This window comes from Mesoplodon bidens (assembly GCF_964165515.1).
Source record: "Mesoplodon bidens genome assembly, chromosome: 8".
Classification (NCBI taxonomy): Eukaryota; Metazoa; Chordata; class Mammalia; order Artiodactyla; family Ziphiidae; genus Mesoplodon; species Mesoplodon bidens.
In genome coordinates this window covers 36899038-36925769 of record NC_138165.1, presented here as the reverse complement: position 1 = coordinate 36925769, position 26732 = coordinate 36899038, and the positions used below count along the sequence as shown (strand labels likewise).

The 26732-nt window shown below is 34.0% G+C and overlaps 1 protein-coding gene across 1 annotated transcript in view; it reads left to right on the top strand.

Moving 5' to 3' along the window:
• Positions 1–26732, top strand: part of PSMD14 (proteasome 26S subunit, non-ATPase 14) — a 93605-nt gene that overhangs the window by 50204 nt on the left and 16669 nt on the right. The window contains exons 4-8 of the mRNA XM_081241810.1: positions 2165–2236; positions 2464–2583; positions 4894–4964; positions 5959–6109; positions 20355–20462. Coding sequence (XP_081097936.1) covers positions 2165–2236; positions 2464–2583; positions 4894–4964; positions 5959–6109; positions 20355–20462 — 522 coding nt within the window. The remainder of the gene's footprint in view (positions 1–2164; positions 2237–2463; positions 2584–4893; positions 4965–5958; positions 6110–20354; positions 20463–26732) is intronic.

Here is a 26732-nt window from a genome sequence, read left to right as displayed (position 1 = left end):
CTGGGAAATTTATTCTAACTAGTTCAAGAAACAGAGTAGTAATAGAGTGAGAAGGGTAACAGGAAATATCACTGGCTGCTGTCTCAAAAAACAACAATAGAGAAACCAGCTACATGGTTTTCTGTTAGTATGTTTCTGAACCAGAAGAACATAGTGAGAGAGGAGCTAGTGATCTTTGTACTTACTTGCATATGGCTTGTTCGCTCTCCCAGGGTAACTGGTGGGTATTTTCCCTTCCTGTTCCATTGACTTGCACTACCTTAACTTGTTTATTCTTTTTTTTTTCAACCAGTACTTAGTGAGTTCTGTGTGCCAGGCACTTTGCTAGGTACTGGATATATATAATGCTGAATAAAACAGAGTGTTTCTTCTTTCACTGATGGCAGAAATAGTTTTTGAACTTTGTCAGTAATGCATTTTGGCAGAAATAGTTTTGGAACTTTGTCAGTAATGTATTTTGGTGATGATGTGATGTTTTATTTCCCTATTCTTTTTTTTTTTCTTAATAAGTATTTCCTGGCAAGTAGAGAAAGGCTGTATTAATAACTCTAGCCTAGATACCAGTTTTAACTTCTTTTGTCATGGGCATTTTTTAAGTTGCTCTGAATTAGGAAATAACTTTTATGAATACAGTGTTCATTGTCCTGACCTTAGAGTATTATTTCCCCAAAAACATCTTGTGACAACTAATTTACTATTTCTTCTCTTTTTTTCTTAAACTTTCTTAATTAGATGAATAAAATTATCATATCAACAAAATTATCTTGTTTTATGTGGTGACCTCAACAAATGTTTTGGCATGATAGCACTTTAGCTTACCTTAGAATTTTCATATCTATTTGAAAGGCAAGCAGTAAAGCTGCATTAGGTGATAATAATGAAGAATTCGGTTCTTTTTAAAATATGTTATCTGACATGTATTTTTAAACATAAAATTTGAAGGATTTTATTTTTCTCACCACTTTGTATATAAGGAAATAGAGGTAATTTTTGTATGTGATGCTTATATTTAGAGAAAACTTATTCTAGAACTTTTTATACTCAGTGCTTCTAGTAAGTATTTTGAGCTTTTAAACAAAACCAAACCAAAAAATCACAGAATCTGGCATATAAACAGACAAGAAGCACAAAGTACACACAGACCTGTAAGTGTGAAATGTAATGAGTAAAGCAATTTTTTAATTTTAGTAATAAGCAAATCCATAAAAGCAAGGTAGAATATTGACTTACAATTTAGATAGCTAACATGTTCATTATGTAATTGTAATAGAGTTATTGTTAAGGAAAGGGAACTTTAAGCAAAACAGGACCTGGCAATTAAAAGTCACATCTCAGTTTCCCAGACTGCTCAGTATTAAAAAACAAGAAGCTTTCCATATGCACTGATTGGGGCAGAATTAAATTTATAAGATTGTAGTCATCTTGAGGGTAAGGACTATATCTAAATTACTTTGTGCGGCAGAATGTTACAGTAAAAAGTGGTTTGGTGCTTTTGATGAAGAAGATAGAATCCTTAGGGAGAAACATAGTATCTTCTTAGGCTGTAATAAGATTAATAGTAGTAGTTGTCAGGATTTGGAAGTACTTTCATGTTAGCTACACCAGTCTCAACCAGTTTGTTCACATATGGGGCAGTTTTGTTAAATTTGATGTTGTATAGGGGAGGGGAACAACTTCATCAGGTGAAGTGCAGAGCATGTTGTTCACAGCTCTTTCACCTAGGGATTAGAAATCTTCTCCGCCCCTCACCCCCCCATACCTAAGTTTCTGCAGAGATCCCATAGCCCTAATCTACATGCTGTCTTTAGCTGAAAATCAGGCTCAGAGAATTTACTGTTCATGTTGGTCCTTCAGTTAATCAGTTTACATTCACACTGGGGTAAGAAACATAGCTAATTGGTGCATTATAGTTATTTTGTAGTGGAGGTAAATTAGCATCGCTGAAAGATTCAAGCATTGTGTCCATTGGACACTTACCTGAGTACTAAGTTTGATGTTTTCTACAGGTTTGATATTTACAAGCTTGTTTTGATTGTGTTGTAGCTGAATACTTAACATGTTTCCCCTAAACTCTTTTAAAACAATCATGTTTAAATAACGTGTAACTTTAATTTTAAACTCATAAGTTCTTTGTATTTATAATGATTTGTATGTTTGTTTCTAGGGGCCACCTACAGATGCTCCTGCGGTGGACACAGCAGAACAAGTCTATATCTCTTCCCTGGCACTGTTAAAAGTAAGTGTTGAATGGAGTTACTTGCTTCAGAGAGTTCAGCTGCTTTCTCTCTTTTACTTTGGAATATTTTTCACGTTAACCCTCTCACACATAAGCTGTTGTTTTAGGTGCATGTATAAAATACAGTGTTTTATTTCCACTGAAACACAATTAAGTTATTAATTTTAAAAAGGGGGGTGGGTCCAAAGATCTCAAAGCTTTGTGTCTATATATCTTCCTCTTTACAGATGTTAAAACATGGTCGTGCTGGGGTTCCAATGGAAGTTATGGGTCTGATGCTTGGAGAATTTGTTGATGATTACACCGTCAGAGTGATTGACGTGTTTGCTATGCCACAGTCAGGAACAGTGAGTACTTTTATGGTTGCCTGATGCAAGTAAACATGTTTCTTTTTTCTTTTCCTGTGCAAAATAACTCCCGTCATATTGTAATTTTCTCTTCCTGATAGAAAACTTCATTATAAGATTAATGATAGAAATTTTTAGACTGTATTGAATCAAATCATTGATCTTTTAAATGCATTATGAATTCCCTGTAGATCCACAAATTGAGTGATGCTAACATTTAATCCCTTTACTTGTTCTTTCAGCTTTAACTAGCATAGTGTACTGGATATATAAGTTAGTTACCTTAAAATAGTAGGATACTAGTTTGATTAGTTTGAACATTTGGTTCAAAAGATTTCAGACACTCTTTTTTTTTTTGTTTTGTTTTGGTTTTTTTTTGTTTTTTTTGCGGTACGCGGGCCTCTCACTGCTGTGGCCTCTCCCGTTGCGGAGCACAGGCTCCGGACGCGCAGGCTCAGCGGCCATGGCTCACGGGCCCAGCCGCTCCGCGGCATGCGGGACCTTCCCGGACCGGGGCACGAACCCGTGTTCCCTGCATCGGCAGGCGGACTCTCAACCACTGCGCCACCAGGGAAGCCCTCAGACACTCTTAATTAGAGTTTCAACTCACCTACATTATCTAGTCCTCATGTTTTGTTTTTATTGTTTTGAAATATCGCCCTTTTTAAAATGTTCTGTATATGGTGATAAATGACTCTTAAGCTTTTCCTATTCAAAATGTTAAGTTTAAAAAAAAAACAAAAAAACGTGACAAACTTTAGTTCTTTTTGCCTTTTTGCATGGTAATTTGTTAATAGATGAACCATACTGCGTACACATTTTGGAAGTCCTCTACTTTGATGCATTTAGAATGCATTGTTCTTTGTGGGAGTTTTTTGTTTTGTTTTGCTCTTTTGTTTAATGCATTGGACTTGTGGATAAGTGTGTATTTAGATTTTTTTTTAATGGCCAAAAAACAATAACCATTTACTTACCTTCCAAAAAATAACACATATATCCTTTTCATCTACTTGCCTAAGAAAATATAATATATATATTTGTCTGATGAATGTCCTTATGTGAATATCCGTTATAGTAAAGGGTTCTTAAGTTTTAATATCCTTTATTTCCTTGTACTACAAGTGCTTGTTTGACAATATAAAATAGAATATTTGATCCCCATGTTCATTCTATGTAGTAGAGTTGGAAAGTTTTTCTTCTAGCCCAAGAGTTAGCAGACTTTTTCTGTAAAGACATATGTCTCTGTCTCATATTCTTGTTTTGTTTTTTTTAAACCACCCTTTAAAAATGTTAAAAAACATTCTTAGGCTGTAGGCAGTAGATTGCATACCCCTGTTCTTGAGGATGCACTCTCAATTAGAATTCAAAATACTGTTGATTTTGGTGGGAAGAAGTGCTTATGTTAACTGGTTTGTTTAAGTAGATTAGACTTAAATTCCTGATGTTAGAGGAAAACCTTGAGGGAGCTATAATGGCAGTGATCTATCACTGGAGAGATAATATGAATGCCTTTAATACTTCCATGTCCTAAAATTTTCTTTTGGTTGAACTAGCAAAATAATGCAGCATTTAAAAGACTTGGTTGCAGATTGCCTCTTGTGGGGACTATTTTGAGAATGCTGTTATATTTGAGGTAATATTCAAATGTATGTATTTTCCTCCAGTTGCCTAATCTACCAAGTAGTCCTAACTAAAACACTGAACATCCTCCCCTCCCAACTCAGCCAACCAAAAAACAAAAACAACTCTGGGAAACTATTCAATTATTTTCCTTCCTCAAGATGTTTACATTACTGAAGAAGAAAAAAACCGACTTGAACTGTTGATTATTATAGCACAAGAGTTGTAGAACTTTGGATGAGATGGAAGAGGCCTAGTGCTTATCAGTTATCAGAGGGTGACGTTAGGAAGTATGCTTGCCTAGACTGATCTAACCAAAAAATAATTGGTTCACTTATTTGGTATTTCTGGTATGTGTATATATATACACACACATTAGTCATGGCCATAAACTCTTTTAAAGGAGCCTAAAAACTATCTTAACTCATTAGCTAACAGCAGTATGGTACTTGGCGATTTTTTTTGTTTTCCTGGTACTTGGCAATTTAAAAAGTTTTATTGATGTATGGTTTATAATTGAATGACATGAATGGGTATCAAATATGGGTATCAAAACCTATTAAATTATTTTGGTATCCCAAAATAATATACATAGGTTTTTAGGCAGTAGCTTTTTGTTCGTTTATCTTGTAATATAATTTTTTTCTCATTGTTATAGAAGCTAATCATTTTCCTTTCTTTCTAAATCAGGGGGTCAGTGTGGAGGCAGTCGATCCAGTGTTCCAAGCCAAGATGTTGGATATGTTGAAGCAGACAGGAAGTTAAGTATTTCAAATGATCATATAATGGAATGATGGGAAATATTTTCAGAAATGTGTCTCAGAACTTTACATGTTCGTGAATATCATTCTTAGGGGAAAAAAGCCACATAATTAATGTAAAAATATCACTGTCAGTGCTCTGCACCACCTATCTAGTATCTATTTCCTCTAGAATCATAGAAATTTGCCAGTTAGGAAACTGCCTCATGTTAAAATTCTCAACTGTTACATAGTAAATTTGGACTGTAGCTTCCCACCGTTTAGCATATGGAGTTACTCTCTAGTCACTTATAATTGAAAGAGCTTGTATGTTCCAAAATTTGAGAGTTGCAGCTAAATAAAATTCTGAATATTTAATTATATTTATAGTCATATTGAGTTTTAAAGACAGGGAAAGTACAATCCAAATATTGTTCAAGTTTTTTACCCCAGATTAAATCTCTCAATAGTTGTCATTCTCTTGCTCAAATTCTTCTACTGTGGAAAAAACTTCAAAATTAATGTTAGCAAAAGGCTCAGCAGCTGAGCAGAACAGTGCAAATTGGTTTTTGACTGAGTTCCTAGTTCTACTGCTGGTTTAATTGATATTTAATCCTTTCACAACAGTGGATCCTGGTGTCCATTGTTAAAAATGTACTCTGCCTGGAAAATCCAACTCCCAGAGCTAAGGAGTTAAAGAGTAGATATTTACTTGAATGCTGAAAGGGTAAAAACTGGCTCTGAGAAAGTGTGGTAACAAGGTGAAAAACTGAAAGCCTTATCTACCACTGCTAATGTGCATCTCTTGATGATAGCACTCCTTTGTCACACTTTTTCATTTCCATGTTTTCTGGATAATATGGTGTATGATTTCAGTGTTTCTAATGGTGCTTTTTCACACCTGTGTGTTTTTCATGTCTTCTTAATTTATACCCTGTTAGTGTGTTGTTTCTTTTCATATCATAAATGTATTACTTGTTCTGTTCTGAACGGCTGAATGCCCTCTTTGTTTCAGGCCTGAGATGGTTGTTGGTTGGTATCACAGTCACCCTGGCTTTGGTTGTTGGCTTTCTGGTGTGGATATCAACACTCAGCAGAGCTTTGAAGCCTTGTCGGAGAGAGCTGTGGCAGTGGTTGTGGATCCCATTCAGAGTGTAAAAGGAAAGGTAGAGTGGATTCTATCTTTATTAGCATCTCCTGCCACATTCTGTTTACAGATACATCACATAAAAATCTATTTTATTTAAAGCATGATTCTTAATTACACAAAAAACCAACCAAACAAAAAACTGTACCAGTTAATAAATGTGTCTTGGTATTATTATTAGCAACTTACCTATTTAGAGATTTGTTTCTACTTTAATTAGTCTAATTATAAATGTTTATCTTTAATTTTTTTATTTCATAGATTTAGGAATGTTAATCATACTGAAAGCCTTCTATACACATTTTATTAATATTTTAATAAACATTGCCGTACCTTCTTTTATTTTAAAATGGTGAATTTGGCATCGGCACAACATTTAAAAAAAATCTAAAGAGCTCTGTTTGCAGACATTGTGCAGGACATATTCTGCAGTTGTAGGTTCCAAATATTTTAGACAGTGAAAACTTGCCCCAAACACTTGGTATCAACCGTTTGCATTTTTGGAGTGAGGACACAGATGAATGATTAGATATGCTAAATGATTCTGAAAAGAGATTAACTTGCAAAGCATATTGGGTTATAGTTGTTCTTTGTTGAAATCTTTTGTTCTTGTTTAGTTCTTTTTTCCTTCTTTTTTTTCTTTTTTTCTTTCTTTTTTTTTTTTTTCTTTCTTTCTTTCTAGCCCCATATGCCATTTTCCTATTTCCTGCCTCATGACAGCAGGGAGCAGCTCTATTATCACCTTCACAGAGCTGTCTGCAAATGTGAGAGGCAATTCGATTTTGCTCAACCACAGGGAGAGTGGATTAGAAAAACTACAGAACATACAGAAATTGGCTAGGTGGTTACTGCTTTAAAATACTGCTGAGGTGTCTTGTTTGAGCATGTACGTCCATTGTAGTCTAGAATAATTGTTAAAATCACAATACATTTATGGAATCCTTTTATGCAGCTTTTACAAATAATTTTTGGAGCACTTAAAAATAAATATTAGCTTGCTATCTATCAGACCTGGAGTTTGATAGTATTGCAGATTACATTTACATCTGCTCACCAGCTCAGACAAACTAAATATGGCTGTTTAAACATGGAGTTTTTATCTGTCATGAATTTGAACACTTTCTGACATATTATTGTGATGAATAAAAATTGAGCTCTTTTCTAAATCATGATCCTATTAGATGTGATTTAGCTGTTTAGAGGCAGAAACTAGCCACAAAAACAATAATAATAGAAACTGATACACTAGGCAGTTCTGAATGGATAACTTCTGAGGCTTGCTATGTAACTGTATTTCAATTTATTTACTTTCTTTTTTACTAAGTGTATTATTTAACTGATATAGATAAAAGGAGTTGAAAATCTTTGACATTTGTTAGTTTTATGAATTAAAGTACAGTATAATATTTAAGTTTAATTCTCTGATAATTAAGATACCTTATAAAAAAGTAACCCATAAGTAACTCATTTAAGTAATAATTATTAGTTTAGAAATATAATAGAATTATCTGATTAAATTCCCATGCCACAATATATACTACTAATAATTGAAGCTTAATTTTAAACAATTAGAATTCTGTTTTGTAGTTTTAGTGTGACTTTTTATGATACTTAACTCGTGATGGTGGCTGCGTTGAAAAGGAAAATATAAACTTAAATACAATGAAAGAAAGCATTTTAAAAATAGAATATAAATAAATGAATATGTGTTTTGGTTATCTTGTTTATAGTATTTTAAATGGCAGTTTTAGTTTCCAAACCTAGTTTAGGTATTATATAACTGTGGAGTTTGCATTGTTTGTGTAACCATGATTCAAAGAATGCACTTCATTAAAAAATATACTTGTATCACATGACTCTGTTGTCATGTGGTAAAATGTAGTATTTAAAAATATATATCAAAAATTACTTTAGGAAATTACATGTATCACTGTCTAGTTTTATATGTCATGGAAAAAATTTTTCGGAAAAAATTTAGTATAAGCATCTATCACTGGTGATTTGCATCACTTGTTGTACCTAACGAGATTCATACAATTATATCACCTCAAATAAGGATCCATTTTTTTGGACTGTAACTTCATTTATAAGGTGTCTGAGTTTGGTTATAATTTATAGTTTTCTCAGTGTCTCAAAACTGAATTAAATTAAATGTTAGTAAATCCATGGCCAGAGTGTTCTAGTTAAATCATTATACTTAAGAATATAAACTTACAAGAAAATGAAGAATAACATAGTACTCTCCCTTCCCTTTCCCTGCACATGATTTATCAAAGCTGTCAAAATATTTAGTAAGGCAATGATTAGATCAAGAGTTAAATGACAATCTATATATAAAGGATTTAAGTGGGTGTCTGTTCTTTTAATACCTCTTTCCTGTATATTTTTTTTTTTATAGCTTTTTTTTTTTTTTTTGGCTGTATGTGGGCCTCTTACTGTTGTGGCCTCTCCCCTTGTGGAGCACAGGCTCCGGACGCGCAGGCTCAGCGGCCATGGCTCACGGGCCCAGCCGCTCCACAGCATGTGGGATCTTCCCGAACCGGGGCACGAACCCGTGTGCCCTGCATCGGCAGGCGGACTCTCAACCACTGCGCCACCAGGGAAGCCCCCTGTATATTTTTATTTACATTTTTGTAAGTCCCAGTATTATCTCTGGTTTTTTGAGTGATTAGGTAAAAATGGATTCTTTCTTTGTAATCTCAATTGATTCAAACTGTTTGATTTCCTTTTATAGTGAATTGACTGTATCTTTATGGAATTATTGCTATGTGCCAGGTATTATGGCAATAATCATTTGAACTTGTCTCATTTATTCTTTTTGGTAATTCTAGAAATAGGTTCTATTATTCCATTTGTCAATGAAAGGGTATAAAAATTTAGGGTCAAAAAGATTACTTTGCCCAAAAGCATACTATTATGTATTAAGCAGCAGAACAAGGATACAAATCTAGGTCTATAAAATTTCAGAACTCAAGCTGTTTACTGGCTTTTTAATATTAGACAGTTTTGAACAATGTAATTAGAATAACTCAGGAATGGAAAATGAGTACCAAAGTCATTGCAGGGCATTTTCTTAATTTACGTGTGTAGATGTCATTTCCTTCAACATAAGTCAAGAGGAAGGAGCTGCACATTTTCTCAGAGTTCTCGAGAGTTCTGTGTACTATTTTTAGTAGGTATTATATATTAATTGATTTTCTCATATAGTATTTTCTATTAATTAAAAACAGTTTAGACAGACTCATGTCTGTCAGCTTTTGTGACATCCCTAGGACCAAACATTGAGACCAACATAAAAAATAAAATGTACTATATGATAGAGAATCCATATCACTCTGTATATCACATAATCCTGGAAATGTTTAAAAATGATACAGGTGAAAAATCAATGATAATAACATTTGTAATTTAAATGGAGTATAAGCTTATAGAAATTACCAGCGAGCTCCACTCAAAACTTACAAGTGAAATAGTTTTTAAGATTCTGTTTTAGTTTACTTGTAAAGAAAACACGTATTAAAATATTTTAAACTTCAGTTCTCAAGTGGCATGGTGGCAACCTCTTGCTTAATGTTTTGTTATCCTGTATATCCAGCCTACAACTGGACTTAATCCAGGAACAAATTTAGAAGTAAATTCAACTTGTAATATGACTATACTTCTTCATTAGGGCAAAAAGAACAGTCACTTTGTGCAAAGTCATAAAACTAGCCTACAGCTATGACTACTTTTGAGAACTAATTTTCTTGTCAGGATTCCTGTCAGTAAAATGTTCACATGTTACCTGCTAACTGCAAACAATCTTTGTGTCTGTTCTCTATTTTGAAAACACAATCACTAAAACCCCTTTATCCCAAATAAATCTTCACACTGGCTGGACTTTCTTGAAGATTTTTTATTTACTTTGATTGGAAATACTCAATGGGCTTCTGAAAATGTGGTGTTTAGTTTCAGATCAACTCATCATCAGGTATTTCTTAAGTACAGCTGATATGCCTGTATGCTAATGATTTGGGGATACAAATTAAATAAAAAATGGTCTTAGTCTTTTTGAGAAGATAAGTCATATACATTTAGTGTCACTAGTGAGCCAAATAACAGTCTGCTAGTTATGTGCTGGTAATCCTCCACTGCATACTGATATAATACAAATTATACTGATACTGCTTTGTTTCTGTAACTAGGTATTAAATTGATTGCTAGTGACAAATGATTCAACAAATACTTATTTAGAACCTTTTATGTGTCAATATGCAATAAAATAGTACTTGTATAGCAAACATAGTAAATGCAGATTAAAAGTAGGCAGAAATCAGTGTAGACTGCATAAAGTAAATGAAGTTTGGACTGAATTTGAAGGACATCACTCTGTTATTGTTGTCTTTTAATCAGCGTTTTACAGAAAAGGTAGGGCTCTGAAGAGTAACTACAAATATAGGAGGAAAGAATTAGGGAATGAATGTTACAGGAGTTTACCTTTTATTTTCAGATATCTAGAAGGTCATGTCTTTTTCAAGGTAAGGGGGAAAATATTTACTTATCCAAGAAATTTTGTATTCGAAAGTTTTAAGATGGTGGTGATTTTAAACTACTCCACTAATAGTTTTGTTATAGTATTTTCTTATTGTTATTAAAAATTATATACCATAAAGGCTGGGCATAAAGTAAAGAGCACAGGCTTTGGGATCAGGCCTGTATTAGAATCCAATTTTTATCTCTTCTTTATAGCATGACCTTGAGCAACTTACCTAATCTTCTTGAGCTTCAGTTTTCTCATCTATAAAACAGGGATTTTAGTAACTATCTCATAGTATTATGAATATTATGAAGTGATATATATAATCATTACAGTGCACATGCATATAGAAGGTGTGCAATAAATATCACTTTATTATTCTGAAGATTAAAATAATTGATACTTAACAGGAAAAACAACTAGCATATTAAAAAAAATAGAATGTGAGCATTTCTGAAAACGTTGTTAAGAACAAGTCTATAAATTAATTACTAACTTGCTCACTTTAGGAAGATGAAGGTAATAATTACAAAAGAAATGAAAACTTTCCCATTTATATTTTGTACGTTCAGACTAATTTAGGAATACTCTTCTGATTCAGCTGATTTTTTTATTGAGCACTTACTATTTTTCCAACATATTTCTCTGGGGCATGCTGCTGAAAAAGAAAATGAATATATTACTTTAAAATTCTGGCCTTTGAAATGATTGATGTGATTAAAACCATTTTGTGTTTCATTCACCTGTCTGTATGTTGTCTCTCTCACAAGACTGGAGCTTCTTTTAAGGGAGAAATGTTTCCGTATCTTGGAATTGATGCAGTGTCTGCAAAAAGTAGTTTTTTTAAAATAAATTTATATAAGGTAAAATCAGGAATGAATGTTTCAGTGGTCAGCTAGCTGTTACCAATTCAGACTTTTAGCATATAAGAAAACTGCAGCTAATTTTGTGAGGTTTAGTTAAGTAATTTGTATACATTAGCAGTGATCACTTATTTAATGGGTGAAACATGAGATTGACAAGGTCAGTGAGCCAGTTTGTTCATAGACATTAACCTTGATGAATCCGAACCTTGTGTAATCAGAGTTAGAGTTCAAGTTTATCATGTCATTTGTCTTCCAAAGGTAGTGGAAGATATTTAGAATAGCTGTCATTCATAAGATTTTCTGTTGATCAGTATCCCGTAAAGGTTAATTAGGGCTGAATAATTCTTATCTCAGATTGTATACATACACATACCTTTCCTTTGCCTAGTTTTTCAGACTGAAAGAGAAAAATAGAAAATAGGACACATAAAAATTCTATTTCCATTCCTAATATAGCTCTGTGAGCATACTCATCCAACTCTTGGAACAAGGTTAGTTACTATATTATCTTCTGTTTGCGTCCTGTTTTTTACTCCTAGTATCAATTTGAAGTTTTATAACACTCTTAGACATAATCTGTGAGGATGTCTAAGAAAATATTTTAGGTGCTAATGTGCATGTACTATTCCTGATAGATTTAATAGTTTATAACATTAATTTAGCTGATAAATCAGAAATTGTCAGCTAAGAATTTTAAAGCAATTTTATGTTTAAAATTCTAAGAAGCATAAATCTGATATAGAACTAACAGTTCTTAGTTTTGTTCTTTTAATTTAGAGCTGCTGTATTACTAATATAATTTCTGAGCTAATTTATTATTGTTTAATAATTGCTGTGCATTTGAGTGATAGACATCTGCTTCAAATTAGTTTGAATTCAGCTGTTTCTGTAAAGATATAGGAAAACCTTTAAAACAACGTCCCATTATCTATAAGAATATTATTTATTGACTCTTTTGCCTCTTGAATGCTTTTCTTTCCCCAATCTAATGATCCCTGGTCATTCATTCAACAGACATTTATTGATCATTATTGTGTGCCAGGCATACAGTAGACACACAGGAGAGTAAGATCTACTCCCTGTCCTTAATGCCAGTGTTGTACCGGAAAATGGAAACTATGACTTTGTATAAAAGGCCTTTGCGTAGTCCATGTATATTAATTGCTTAAGATCATATTCAAATGATTTGACATTAACCCTTGTTAATTGTGAGGATGTTTCTGGGCCTGGGACTTAGTTTTGACGGGTTTAGTCTGTTGTTATCACTGTAATTTCCTGAAGAGGGTAGAATTGATTATGGTCGTAAATTCTCTTCTAAGTCATAGTTGATTATTATTCTAATAATCAGTAATTATTCTTAGACTAGTAGTAAGCTTTTCAGTAGATGTCCACTGCCACTTTTTACATTCCAAATAGCTTTTCTGTATGCAGTTTTTATTCGTAATTAAACACAAGTCAGTGCTTTGTGATGTTTGAGTGTTTCATGAATTCAAAACTGAGCAGTGATAAGGAAATGGGAAATATATACTTTGTAAAGCTAGTGATTAGATTTTTATAGACAATGAATTTGTGGGGGCATTCAGTGGTAAAACTTTATATAAAACAGTAACCAAAGGGACTTCACTGGCTGCCTAGAGGTTAAGACTCCGTGCTTCCACTGCAGGGGGTGTGGGTTAGATCCCTGGTCAGGGAACTAAGATCCCATATGCAGTGCAGTGTGGCCAAAAAAACCCCCCAAGAAACGTAACCAAAAATGCTTTCTTGGGGGCTTCCCTGGTGGCACAGTGGTTGAGAGTCCGCCTGCCGATGCAGGGGACACGGGTTCGTGCCCCGGTCTGGGAAGATCCCACATGCCGCAGAGCAGCTGGGCCCGTGAGCCATGGTCGCTGAGCCTGCGCGTCCGGAGCCTGTGCTCCGCAATGGGAGAGGCCACAACAGTGAGAGGCCTGCATACCGCAAAAAAAAAAAAAAAAAAAAAGCTTTCTTGGAGCTTTTCATTTTAATAGATATTTATTCTGCACCATATTAGGTGCCCCAGGTACTCTGCTGGGGAATGGATATTCAGTGGTGAATAAGACACAAACCTTGCTGTGAAGTAACTGAATCTAAGAGTGATCTTTTCTTGCTTTTGTGTTAGGATAACTGTTACATCAAATACCTTGGTGATGAAGAGTACTGGCTTTGGCATGCTGTGTATGTACAAATGATAGTGGTGTCGCTTACTGGTTGTCATCTCATTTAATGTATTCAAGTCCTCGGAACCTCAGTTTCCTTATCCATAAATTGAGAATATTAATACCTACCTCTTGATTGTTGAGTATTAGACAATATAATTTCTATATGATATTTTAACAAGCCCAATAAAAATATGTAAAAGTGATACATAGCAAAGTAATTGACCTTTGCATATTTTTCCTACAAAAAGGACTATATTTTTTGAGAGATGGCAGTCTGAAGGATATATTTGTATTTTTCTTTGAAGGTGATGTTAAAGCACAAGAAATGTATGTTGTCTTTTATTTCCCTTTTCCCCTCCTTACTGCCTTTCTAACATGGGTGAGCCCTAGCCCTTAGTCTCTAGAGCCTTTTATTCCTTTACTTTATGTGGGACTGTCAATAAGCATACCAGTTGTGTTGCTTTCAGTTGTCTACTAGAGGGGAATCTGAAGTCATTTGCTCATTTTATGTTGGCTGACAGAGTAGCCACTAGATGGGATTGGTACTCTGAGTTGGTTATCTGACCAGTGACCCAGAGATGCTAGTATCTTGTAGCTCATTAATAGTCCCTGAAGAGTTCAGTTTTTAAGTTCACTGTTTATTCGTCACCTATAATTCTAGAAATACTATCATAGAGGAGTATCAAAATTCTAGGCATATTGTCATTTTTTTAAAGAGATAATATTCAGTATAACTGTTACATTTTTTCTTTATTTTATTTAGGAATTTTCCTAGGGAAATATGTCTTTAAAGGTCTCTCCCTAATTTCCTGTTGGCATTTTCATATGCCAAATGTCTGTGGATACCAAATTTATAACTCTGATTTGATTTTGGGGGTGGCTTTTTTCTAACTTTAACATTGTATTGCAGTAGCAGTATTCTCCTTAGTTTACTGGTCAGGTTGAGTGCTACAAGAAGCAAACGCCAAAATGAGATTCAATCTGTCTGACTGTGCGGAAGGAGAAAGAGAAAGTAGGATTGGGTAGGAAGAGCGTCAGACTGCAGCATGTTCCTAAGAAAGTTTCAGCCAGGCTGTTGGGGAGTCCTTGAGACAGTTGTCCTTTAGGAGAAGACCTTATTTGGCAGGAATGGCTAGGTTTGTAGTACCCCTGCTGTGCTCAGACATTGGCTGGGAGTAGCCCAAGGGAGGTTTGACCTGGGGTGAACCCCCAGAGGATCCAAAGTGTAGCATCTGGAGTTTGTGAGTCAGCTATGCTCTCTACAGTAGGTTCTATTGAAAGGAGATCTGAGCTTGGCAAGTCCATGAGTGCCACAGTTAAAAACACTGAGAACTATAGTGGTAGGTACACACATTTATTTCATTTAATCTTATCATTAAATGGTGTCATTCATGAGCAAATGGAGACATTGAGAAGTTAAATAACAGTTATCTTAGCTCAATAACTAGCAAGTGTTAGAACCAGAATTCTAACTAAGGCAGGCTTCTGACTGCAGAGTGTCTTAAGCATTTAAATACCTATACTATACTGAGTACATGCATACACTGTAAAAATTTTGCTAAATTTATTTTATGACATAACTATATTCTTTTTAGAAAGTTTCATGAATCTAAAAATGTTTAATTACCTTTCACCATACTAGTTTTTAGAGATCAATTTGTTTTTATTAAAGTATATATATCCAAAACGGTGGCTTTACTGTTTGAATTTTGATGCATGTCTTCACTTGTCAAAAAAAGTACGTTATGCTAGTTATACTCTATCCCCTTTTCTCCCAATATATTGAAGTTGTACTACAGATCTCTAGCTACAATAAGCAATTCTCCAAGGATGAAGAAAGAAAATGTACATACACATAGGAATTTCTTTTCCAGAGCTAAAATTGACATTTTATAAATAATTTCCATGTTGCAAAGTTGAGACTAAGAAATCACAGCAATTCAGTGATATGCATTTGGCATGAGTCAGTTTTAGTTCTTAGTGCTTTTCATTGGAAATGGCATAAAAAGTAAGATTTCTTTGAATTTTTTATGCCGTGGGCTTACAAGAGACATAAGATGTTTTTCTCTTATAGATGCCTGGCAGTGCACGGCAGCAGAAGTAACGAACTGGTCACAAACCCCAGCAGTACTTCCCAGGTCACATGCACCCTTAATTTTTAAAGAATCTAGAAACAACCTAAGCAGTCGATAACAGGTCATTTCTAGGTGATAAAGGGTATTTGATTTCCACACCTAGCATTTTTATAGTCATTTAGAGACTTATTTATGGTGGTGGGTTTATATGTGTTTAAATATGTAACCTAACTGGTCACTGAATTGTAACTTTTTTCTTTTCTTGATGTTTGACATTGATATTGAGGTCTGAATTTTTTTTTCAAGCTTTTTTTCTTCCAGCTCATTTTATATATAAACACTTCCCATAGTCATTGACTTCAATATAAGGGCAGCTGGGAATGCCAAAGGCAGCTACTGTTAAAACAAAAAAGGAGAGGGGGGTGGGGAGGGAGATAAATTATGAAGTACAGTATCTACTGCCAGAAGTGCTTGTGCATTTTTCTTTCAAACACCTTTGTATTAAATTAATTTTACAAGCTTTACTTAAAAATTAGTCTCCTTTGAATGTAAAAATTGGGAACCATACATTGGTGCTTTAGAAATTTAGTCTAGTCTTTCAGTGACCTAGCAGTTGATATGAAAACATGAATTTAAAAATAAATAGCATATTGGATAAACTGTACTATACTCATGAAAGAAGCCAAAAAATTATGGATTAAACTGAATTTGAAAATAATTACAGTTTTGTGTCCTAAACCAGATTCGTTGTTAAAATGAAATGATAGGTCTTTGACCCTTGGGTGTGCTTGGAATAAATGTGGAACACAGTATTGTTTTTAAAACTATTTTGCTTTTATAAGCTAAGACAGATGTACAAAAAAGATGCAGTTTTTATTTTGTATTGGCAGCTTCCAAATATTTAGTATCTATTTCCAAGAATTGCAATTAGTAAAGCAACCATGGTACTGAAATCTGCACATCCCACAAGCTAATTATATTTGCAAGGTCAGAGTGAATACATATTTTCAGGAAAATAAAGGGTTATATAAATATGTGTCTTCTACTTGGCTGTTATATCACAGTTTGTTGATCTGGGGTATAATGTGTACAATTCACAAATTTGTCTGATAACAGAAAGTGGTGTGTGATTGTGTTTATTTTACTAACCAGTATATTCACAGCAATCACTTCCAAATATCTCTCCAGTAAAGATGTGTTAATTACAAAACAGACAAGGTCTTCTATTATATTAAAGCTACTAACAAGAAGACAGCAGGAATCACACATGTAAATAGCATCATCAACCCCTATTTTAGTCCTCTGTTTTGATCTGTGAGTTGCGCATAGACCAAAGGTGCTATTAAAGACTGAGTGTATGAAATAGGCAGCATTATATGAACAAAATTTATTCAACAAGAAAACAGACCTTTAACATGAATTTAACAAGCCTGAGAAATTATAAACTATCATATGCTGCAGATTCATGCAGTGATAATAAACAAAAAAGGAAAGTAAGAGGTTTCCCTAAGCTAGCCAAACTGCTAATGGTTTTGTTATAAGCTGTCTACTGTTGCAGTGACCTCTGAAAAGTCTCAAGGCACTTGTACCAGAAAAAATTAAATGGTCAGGCCGGTGAATAGAGATTCAATGTGGTGCGTAGGATTGCAGCATGGAAAGGAATTATAAAATTCTATCTTCATATTCCTGAAAATATTCGTCATACTTTAGCTTGGAAGTTTTTGTTAGTACATATTAAGGGGTAGTTTTTGTGCAAAGTTTTTTGGCTAAATTACTTTTTGGATTTATAACCTTATAAGACATAAGCTGAACTGGTTTAATGTATATATACTTTAAAACAAACCATTTAGAAAATTCATATAGCCCCAAAAAATGAATTTTTCCCCTGCCCCCCCCATACCTTAATTAATCCTTGGGGGTTCTTTGTTCAGTATATTGTATCTAAGATTTCTGTTCTCATCCATGGAGTGACCACTTTGCTGTCATTCTGTTGCATCATGCTGTAAATACATAAACATGGAGAAACGCCTTCAGCCTATACACACCTCCAAGTGCTCACCAAGGCTTTTTCTTGAATCTTACTGTGGCATAATTAACACCTTCTTCACCCATTGCTCATTAGTGCACTGGACATTAGTGAGTCTATTTTGATAGGTTGCTCTAAAGGAGAAACCCACTTATTCTCACAGCACAAAAAGCAATTATAAAATTGTACAGAAATTAAAATGTAGACTATATTGCCATATTTATATTTTTATTGTGTACTAAATCTAATTTTGGTCTGCAGGTTGTTGAACATGTTAGTTTCCTTAAGACAGTTGCTATAGTGATGGCAGCAAATTCCTTTACTCTTGGTGTAAAGTGTTCATTTTCTATTGGCTTTCATATTGCTACTCAGAAATCGTCATTCTAAACATTTCGTTTCATATAGGCCATCACTTACTAGTTGAACAGTATATTAAATTCTTGAATTTTTCTCTTAATTTAAATAGAATTAAAATTTCTAAATTTCAGATTGTTTTTAATTGATCATGACATCTCTTTAGCTGGTATTTTCATTTCCCTTTTATGAAGTTTCACACCTGTTTATAATATTCCAGAGAAATATTACAGAGATTTTTTTGTGTGTAAAATAGCTGGTCTCCTAGTTTGAAAGCATTCAGTATAAAAAAGATATTCTGTGATATATTGTGGAATTTTCATAGTTTTGTAGAAGTGTTCTTTTTCTACAAATGATACTGAAATCTTTAAATGGAATCCAAGTATTCTAAAAACAATTGGACCAAAATGATGCTTTGCTCTTAAATATTTACTGCTATTGGTTAGGGAAGCAATTCTTAATTTTGTATTTATTTAAGTTGTACATCTGTCTATCAAAATGGTCTCTTTTCCCTTCTTTAGCCTACATTTTACCTTATTTTTATGTGCTTTTTAGTAGAAAATTTTACTTCTCTATGTTTTTAAACAATTGTTTGAAATTATTTATGATAATATCTGATTAAAGCATGTTTGATAGTAGTACTTATTACTTTATGAAAATGTGATTAGAAAAAAAATTTAAGTATAAGCAAGAGGTATAAACCTAGGCCATATTTATTTATACATAATTGTGAAAGTTAAGTCTGGATTACAGTTACTGTATAAAAAGAAAAAAGTTTTCACAAACTATTAAATCATGCATGTTCTGGGGATACTTGGTTTTATTTTAAGGCAAGAGGAATCTTTGGGGAAATTCAAACTGTTAGAAATAAAAGCAAAATTCAAAGTTTTGGGGTGGGTGGGGGGATTGCCGGAGTAGACAGAGGCCTTAGATTGAGTCATTTGTCATAGTGCTTTGGTGTAAGTTTGTATTCATTAGTACTGTTGACCCTTCATGGCAGCTTTTTAGAAAGGGTGATTTTTCCTTTCTTTCTTTCTTTAAATCTTATTCTTTAGCATATAGCATTTAGTAATACTTATTACAGATTTTTCAGACTTGATTAGATTCCAGTTGGCTTATTTTGGAAATAAATTTTTTTTAATCCCTTAGTATCCTCAAACAATAATTATACAAATGAGAAACAGTCTAGTAGACAATAGCTTTTAAAACAATGATAAATCTCAGTTGTTTAGCACTTTTAAAGGCAAATCTAGAAATAACTATATTTCCCTGCTTTAAGATATTTTTATGTGAAGAATGTATTGAGTTTATTCTCTAGGTGATTGATTTACATTCCCTGGAAGAGGCATCTGTCTTAAGATCCCCAGTTCTTTACATAAAACTTAACAACATTTAAAAGCTTTAACAAGTTCTTTCAAATCCATGATAATGAACAGAGAAAAGCATTCGGATAGTATGTGATTCTTGTTAAATCTCTTAATATATGAGCTAAAAGATGATTTTTATCATGTAAGAATTTGAAGTGTTTCTCTACAGAAATATTGAGTACACCTAGGAAAAAGAGGATACCTATTGTTATTTCTTTACTATGAACTTAGGGCTGTATCATTCTATACCATGTTCCTGGATTAAAGCACGGACGACCTTGGTTTTCTTGAATTGTGCCTCGTATTCTTGACAGTGGCTTGGACATTTAAGGCCATCAGACAAGGTACAAAGTCTTTTATAGTCACAAGAAGTAAAAGGTATCTGACTAGAAGAGAATACGTGGAGCAAGTGCCTTGCTGGTTGTAATTTTGTTGTCATTTCAAGTACTGTGGTAGTATAATTGATGTGACAGGGCTGGGCTTTAGATGTGGTCCCTTAGCTTGTGCTCACTTTCAGTTTTAGTTTCTCTTTGTCATTCATTTTGATTAGGTAAAATTTAGGTGACAGACATATGCATACCAATGAAGGCTGTTTGGTGTAAGTTTAGTAATGATGTATTTCAATAATAAAGATGCAAAGTTAATATTTTCCTTTACTGCTTCATGAAAATTGCAATAATTGGTGTCACCTTACATTACAAGATAGAGGGTGGTGTGCTGATGGCGCAGTCAGCAGGAGGTTCTTTTTTATTAATATTATAATTAAATGATTTTCTGGAAATAGGCCAGAAACAGATGCAAGTTGATCATGCCTTGTCCAGTGTTGCTTGGCACCATCACTTGCTTTTTAAAAAAGAAATGACCTGACACCTTGTTTTTACAGGTTGTTATTGATGCCTTCAGATTGATCAATGCTAATATGATGGTCTTAGGACATGAACCAAGACAAACAACCTCAAATCTGGGTCACCTAAACAAGCCATCTATCCAGGTAATGCCTGTATTTGATAATGTGTTAAAACTGTTTTACATTTTAAAAGCCTGTTATAAATGACCATTTTAAGATCCAGTACTTAGCATTTTAATTTGTTTTGCAATTAATTTTTCTTGTGCTTTAAAAGGAGATTATGGAAATAGTGTTGCAAAAGTTAGATTTCCTCACATATGAGTCTGCTTTCAGTGAAGTCTTTAAACTTTCCTGACGTAGTTTGAGGACACCCTTTTGGGGGGCATAGTAGAGTCTTAATCTTGAGAGTACCTTACAGCTTTGCACGGTTAACACTGTAGTAAAGGACTCATAGGGGTTTTAGGTGGAGTGCGTTAGGTATCATGGTATCATTATTGATTTGGTTAGTAGACATTTCTTACAGTAGTAAATAATGGTAAATTATTGTATACTTTAAGAGGTCCCCAGAAGCAGTTCCTAAATAGTACTTAAATATTTTTACCTTTTTCTTTTTTTCTTTTTTTGCCTTAATCCCTACTTTTAAAACAAATCATACAAAACGCAACTACATATTTCTTTTGATTAGAGTTTATATCTTGTTCTTTCTAGTGATGTCAACCACCATTATTACAGTTATTCAGACACTTAATATCCTCCTGAGTGATTAATGTTTTCTTTGTATCATCCACATGCTTCATTGTTTTTGCACAGATCTTTATTGTCTGCAAAAATTATTTTAAACGTGTTTTTAAGTGCACCACAACCTGTGTCTATATAGTTAATTGCTTCTCTGAAGATTAATTAAAAGGACAGAAATACCGTGTTTGGTTAAATAGAACACATAGGACAGAGACATCGTAGTAGCTAGTGCTGCTCCCCTTCTGAAACCTTGCTCTGGCATATGATAGTCTCTGGGGAGTTGTGGCTTTGACAGTTAACCATGGTTAAGCTTGGTTATACTTTGATAACTTTATACTTTTAGATGCTTACTTTTTCAGCAGTCACTCATCTCAAATCTTCATCAAAGTGAAAAAGTTTTCTCAAAGGATTGAGGTGTGTTCCTTTTGAAAAAATTACTTAGAAGCCAGGGAAAACTGCAAAGTATAGTGAGTATGAAATAAGCTACTAGTGTTTTTGACTGGGTACAGACAAGCCCATGCTTGCATGTTCCAAGAGAATATATTATTGGACCTGTTTAGCCTGTGATAATGACCTTTCTTATAACCCCCATAGCATCATACTGCTTCATTATTTTTTTGCAAATATTATTTTTTTTGTTAAGTAGCATCTCACAGTCTAAGATCATTGTGATTACTGCATGGTGTGTTTCTGCCAGAAGTTTTTACTAATTGCAAGTCAACAGCCACCTGTTGCAGATTTCATCTTTTAAATTTAAACACTGGTTTTTAACCTTAAAATTTGAGTTAATTAAATAATTAAAATCTGTTTCTTTCTACATCAGTCCAGTTTGTATTTTTACCTTATAGTCTGTAATTTCAGGTGAACCTTATGAAGCAGGTTGCAAACCCAAGTTAAAAGGACCTGTGTATATAACAGCTACAGCATCATTGTTTTCCATTTCATTTTAGTTTGTTTTGGCTTCCAATTAAAATCTGTATATATATTTATTTCACAGTTTTTATAGCGCCCATCAGGAAGACATCTATCTGGGTGCTTTACAGTTATGAGACAATTCCAATACTGAAACACTCAAATGGGATCAAGCCAAAAAGTGATGGAACAAAGGCACACCTTAAAACAATTTCTTAGTTTTCTAAGACAAGCTAGAAAGAAAGCAACCCAGAAGAACTTGAAGTGAATGGTGATAATCATGATAGAATTTTAAGATGTGTTAGCAGAATCTTTACCTCAGGGATCAGAAGCCTTTCAGAAAGGCCATGCCTTTTATTTTGAAGGAAAGTTAGTTTGTATTTAGAGGGATCTTGTTCCTAAAGCAGCTTATTACTGGTAGGAATAGGAACCTAACAGGTACCATCAGCACTCATGTGGGTGGTTACTAATGCTTTTCTAACACTGATTTTTTTACTATCATACTTAAAGTAGGGGGGAAATATTAGGGTTATGCTGTAGACTACTATTTAATATATTGAGGAAAGTTCAAAATATGTTAAGAAAAAGGTTATAAAATCACATATGCTAGTTCTCCTTTTTGAAAATATATATTTTATAAACTGTGCCCATATATTTACAATATATTAGTATTGATTACCTTTAGGTTGTAGGATTATTGAATTTTTTTTCTTGTTCTTCCTTCTCCATATTTCTTAAACTTTCTACAATGAAACATCTATTGCTTTTAGAAAATGTTATTTTTAAAGCACTAATAACAACGTTGAAGTATCTGCCACAAGGCAAAGCTAATAGACAAAGTTTATGTGAACTTTCATGTTTTAAATGAGAAGTCATTAATAATCCTGATAGAGAGGGAAGAGTATAATGCCTGTACTATAGACTTTTCTATTAATATATGTGACTTTGTATTATTTTGTACTTGGAACATTTGACCATTATTGTCAAATGTATAGAATTGAGAGTTAGCAAGCATTTATTTTAGTAACTAAAAATGTAAAGCTATTCCACTAAAAATTGTTCAACAACATTTCAAATGCTTTAAGGGCCACAGTGTATATGAAGACTGGTTGTCAACTGAATGGAAATTTAGTAACTGTTGATGCATAGATGCATTATACTAGGGTTATGAGCCCCTAAATGTAGCCCTGAGTACAACTGCATTGTCTAACACAGTTAAACTATTTGAAAAACATTGTTTTCGGTAGTTGTTAAACAGTTATAAAATAGTTGTACCAGAAGGAACCATTGTGATGATTTTGTAGGTGAGGAAACTGAGGCCCAGCAAGTTTGTGATTTGCCTAGCTTATCCACTGAGTTACTGTAGGAACTAGTACATAACCAGAGCTCCTCATTCTTCTATACTATATTTGGAAGTTTCATTAATTCATTAATTTTGGCATAGATAATGTATATATACAGCTCAAAATTCAAAAGGTATGAAAAGGTATTTAGCAAAAATTCTTTTCTTCTTTTGCCATTTGTGACCCACTTCTCCACCCTAAAGGGAACAAAGCACATGTTTTGTTTCTTTTCAGAGCTATTATATTTATATAAAGAAAGATTCATTTTAAAGTATGATTTACTGGATTATATTTAGCACCACATTTTCAGTTTATTAATGTAAAATAATTTAAGGCAAACATATATCTTTAGATCTAAGTAAATATGCCTTTTTTAAGAGCATGAAACTTTTTTAACCTATCAAGAACCTATAAATAGGTTATTACATAGTTCATAAGTTGCATATTTTATAATATGCCTGCTTTTCCACAGCAGTGAGCAAATGGAGTTATAACTTCTGACCTCTTCTCGGTAGTCTGGACAATGCCAATGAAGTATTATTTCACCGTAATGATTATTTGTGTGCTTTTCTTTGAATTTGTCATACCAACAAAATTATAAAGCTCTACTCTAAAGATTAGCTTAAAGAAACATAGAAATAACCTGGAAGTTAATCAGTGGGATCTCAAAACTCTGCTTTGTCTAGTTCCTCCTCCAAACCACTCTTTGTCTAGAATAAATAGCATCTTAGACTGATAGTACCAACCTAGGAAGAACTTCCTTCTTTGAAAGGTTGGCAGCCTTTGAGCAAAGAAAACAAGGGTCCGGATATCCAAGAAGCAAATAAGCTAAGTCCTGTTAGTAATTCCAAAAAGTATTGTCCCAGAATCAGTGCTCTAAAAGGTGGCTAGTTTCCCGGGTCAGCCACTGAAATATTATTTAGCCCACAATATAAACACTATAGAATAGAACCATGCTTTTTAACAGTGCTTCTATGAGAAACTGTTGTAGATTTCAAATAATTAATGAATGAGCTTCAGGACAATAACCTGTTTTAATGAAGAATTACCTAAATTTTCCTAAATTCATCATATGTTTGTTAGGTGTAAATTTAAAAGTTAAGTATTGATGTTTTGAGAAATTTCCTGATCATGTAACTCCTTTGTCTGCCTGACATACTATGGCATTTGCTAGTATGTTATGTTTAATTTGCAATTTGACCCAGTCAAAAGGCTAGTCTCCCCCTTGGTAAAGCTAATCTTACATGTGGTGTATGCTGTCACAACTTGTAATTCAGTGTCAACTAGAATGGGGAATTTGAGAGAATTTATTTTTCACTGAGCTAAGTAAAAGAGCCTGTGCCTTTGGGTTTATATGGAAGGAGGACTGTACATGGCCAGTTTACCTATGATTTGGGATGAATGTACTTGGGGGCACACAGCAAGTGAGTAAGTGAAATTGGGAAATGGCTTGAGGATATCATTTGATTTAAATTTATATTTGTTTATTATTGTCCCTGCTAATCTTTCATGCTGCCTGTTAGTTGTACTACTTTCATCTAAATAATGTAATTAAAAATCAAGTAGGTAGTGCCTTCAAGTTCCAAACTGTATATTTCAGCAGTACAGTTAATCTCCAAAATGTGGACCTATCTGTGTGCCCATTTGTCTGACTTCTGTATCTCTTGGCCATACCTGTTATTAGCTTTATGGCCACTATGTAGAATTATATAGTTGGAGCACTGCATAAAGGTGATTGGATGAGAGGGCAGTTGGCACCTGAAATCTAGCCTAAACTTTGCTCTCCAGCCAGGCTGAGTTTGCTTGGAGCACTGGGCACCTTTTTCTAATTCTTCCACCCAGAGGATGCACTTCCTAATTTGCATAAAGGTGAGTACAGATTAAGGGAGGCACTGATTAGATCCACTTTTTTTTTTTTTTTGCGGTACGCGGGCCTCTCACTGTTGTGGCCTCTTCTGTTGCGGAGCACAGGCTCCGGACGCGCAGGCTCAGCAGCCATGGCTCACGGGCCCAGCCGCTCCGCGGCATGTGGGATCTTCCCGGACCGGGGCACGAACCCGTGTCCCCTGCATCGGCAGGCGGACTCTCAACCACTGCGCCACCAGGGAAGCCCTAGATCCACTTTTTGATCCACACAGTACAGCATATCTAGGCACTGAAATTTAATTCACTATTCCTGATTATTATTGAAATGAATAAGGATTTAATAGGTACTCCTAGTACTTTAATTTCATATAACAACCACTTTATTATAGCAGATGTTAGGAATATAAGAGTGGATTGTTATAGTACATACCTAAAATGGGTTAGTATTTGGTGGGGTGATTTTTGCTAGCAAAGTTTAAAAATAAGACTATGCTTTGTTTTAATTCTGATCCCTGAAGTATGAAGACTTAATTTAAGAATTTCCTAAGATACATTGTAGCATAGTATGATAGAAAAAACATGGGCTTTGGAGTCAGAAAAACTTGGGTTCAAATCCCAGCTTTGCCTTTTTATTAGGTATAAACTAGGACAAATTGAGATTTGTGTCTTATTTCCTCATCTGTCAAAATACAAATGGAACCAGCCTACCTTACTGGGTTGTTGTGAAAATTAGAAGACTTATTGTGTAAAGCAGGTGCAGGTGCTCATCAAATGTTTCCTTTCCACTTCTTCTTCTACCTCAACACCTTAAGACTACATTGTAAAAATCCAGTTATTAGTGTGGTGGTTGTTTTAGTTAGCTTTATCTTTAGATTCCTGAGAGTTAACCCCAAAGCCCTTTTTGTTTTTGTACTTGAAGATATGTCCAAGGTGCATTTCTGTACTTTAATGTCTTAGAAGGCTGATAGAGGGGTCCACAGAAACTGTTCTGGACCTCATTTGAACCTATGTAGCTAGAGTTAGACATTTGTGCAGCTGTGAATGGATTACAGCACATGCAGGATTATTGTTTCTTAATAAAGCCATGCCATTAGCTTCAGTTTTTATGATGATTTGACTGTTTGTCTTGGCGATCAAGTACAGTGGAAAAAATTCTGCTTAGTGAGATTGCCTGAGACTGGACCCACTAAAAAACAAACTCCATTTCGTTAATTTGGAGACATATGCAGACACGTTATTTTTAATATATTAGAACTGAATTAAGAAAAACGGAAACTCCAGATTAATGTTGTGGGTGAAGGAATAATTATATGGCTTTTTAGGCTTTTCTTTTGAAATAAGAAAGAGCCCCCTATGTAGATAATCATAAAATCAGACTTAATAAATTATGTATTATTTATAAATTATGAATAATTAATTTATAGGTTAGATTATGGTGAGGTCAAATCATATCTCTGACTCTGAGCAAGGCTACTAAAACTGTTGAATTTATGCGGCTCTATGTCATGTTTTAAAGAATGTGTGCCCTGTACCTCTAAATCTCACTTCTAAACTC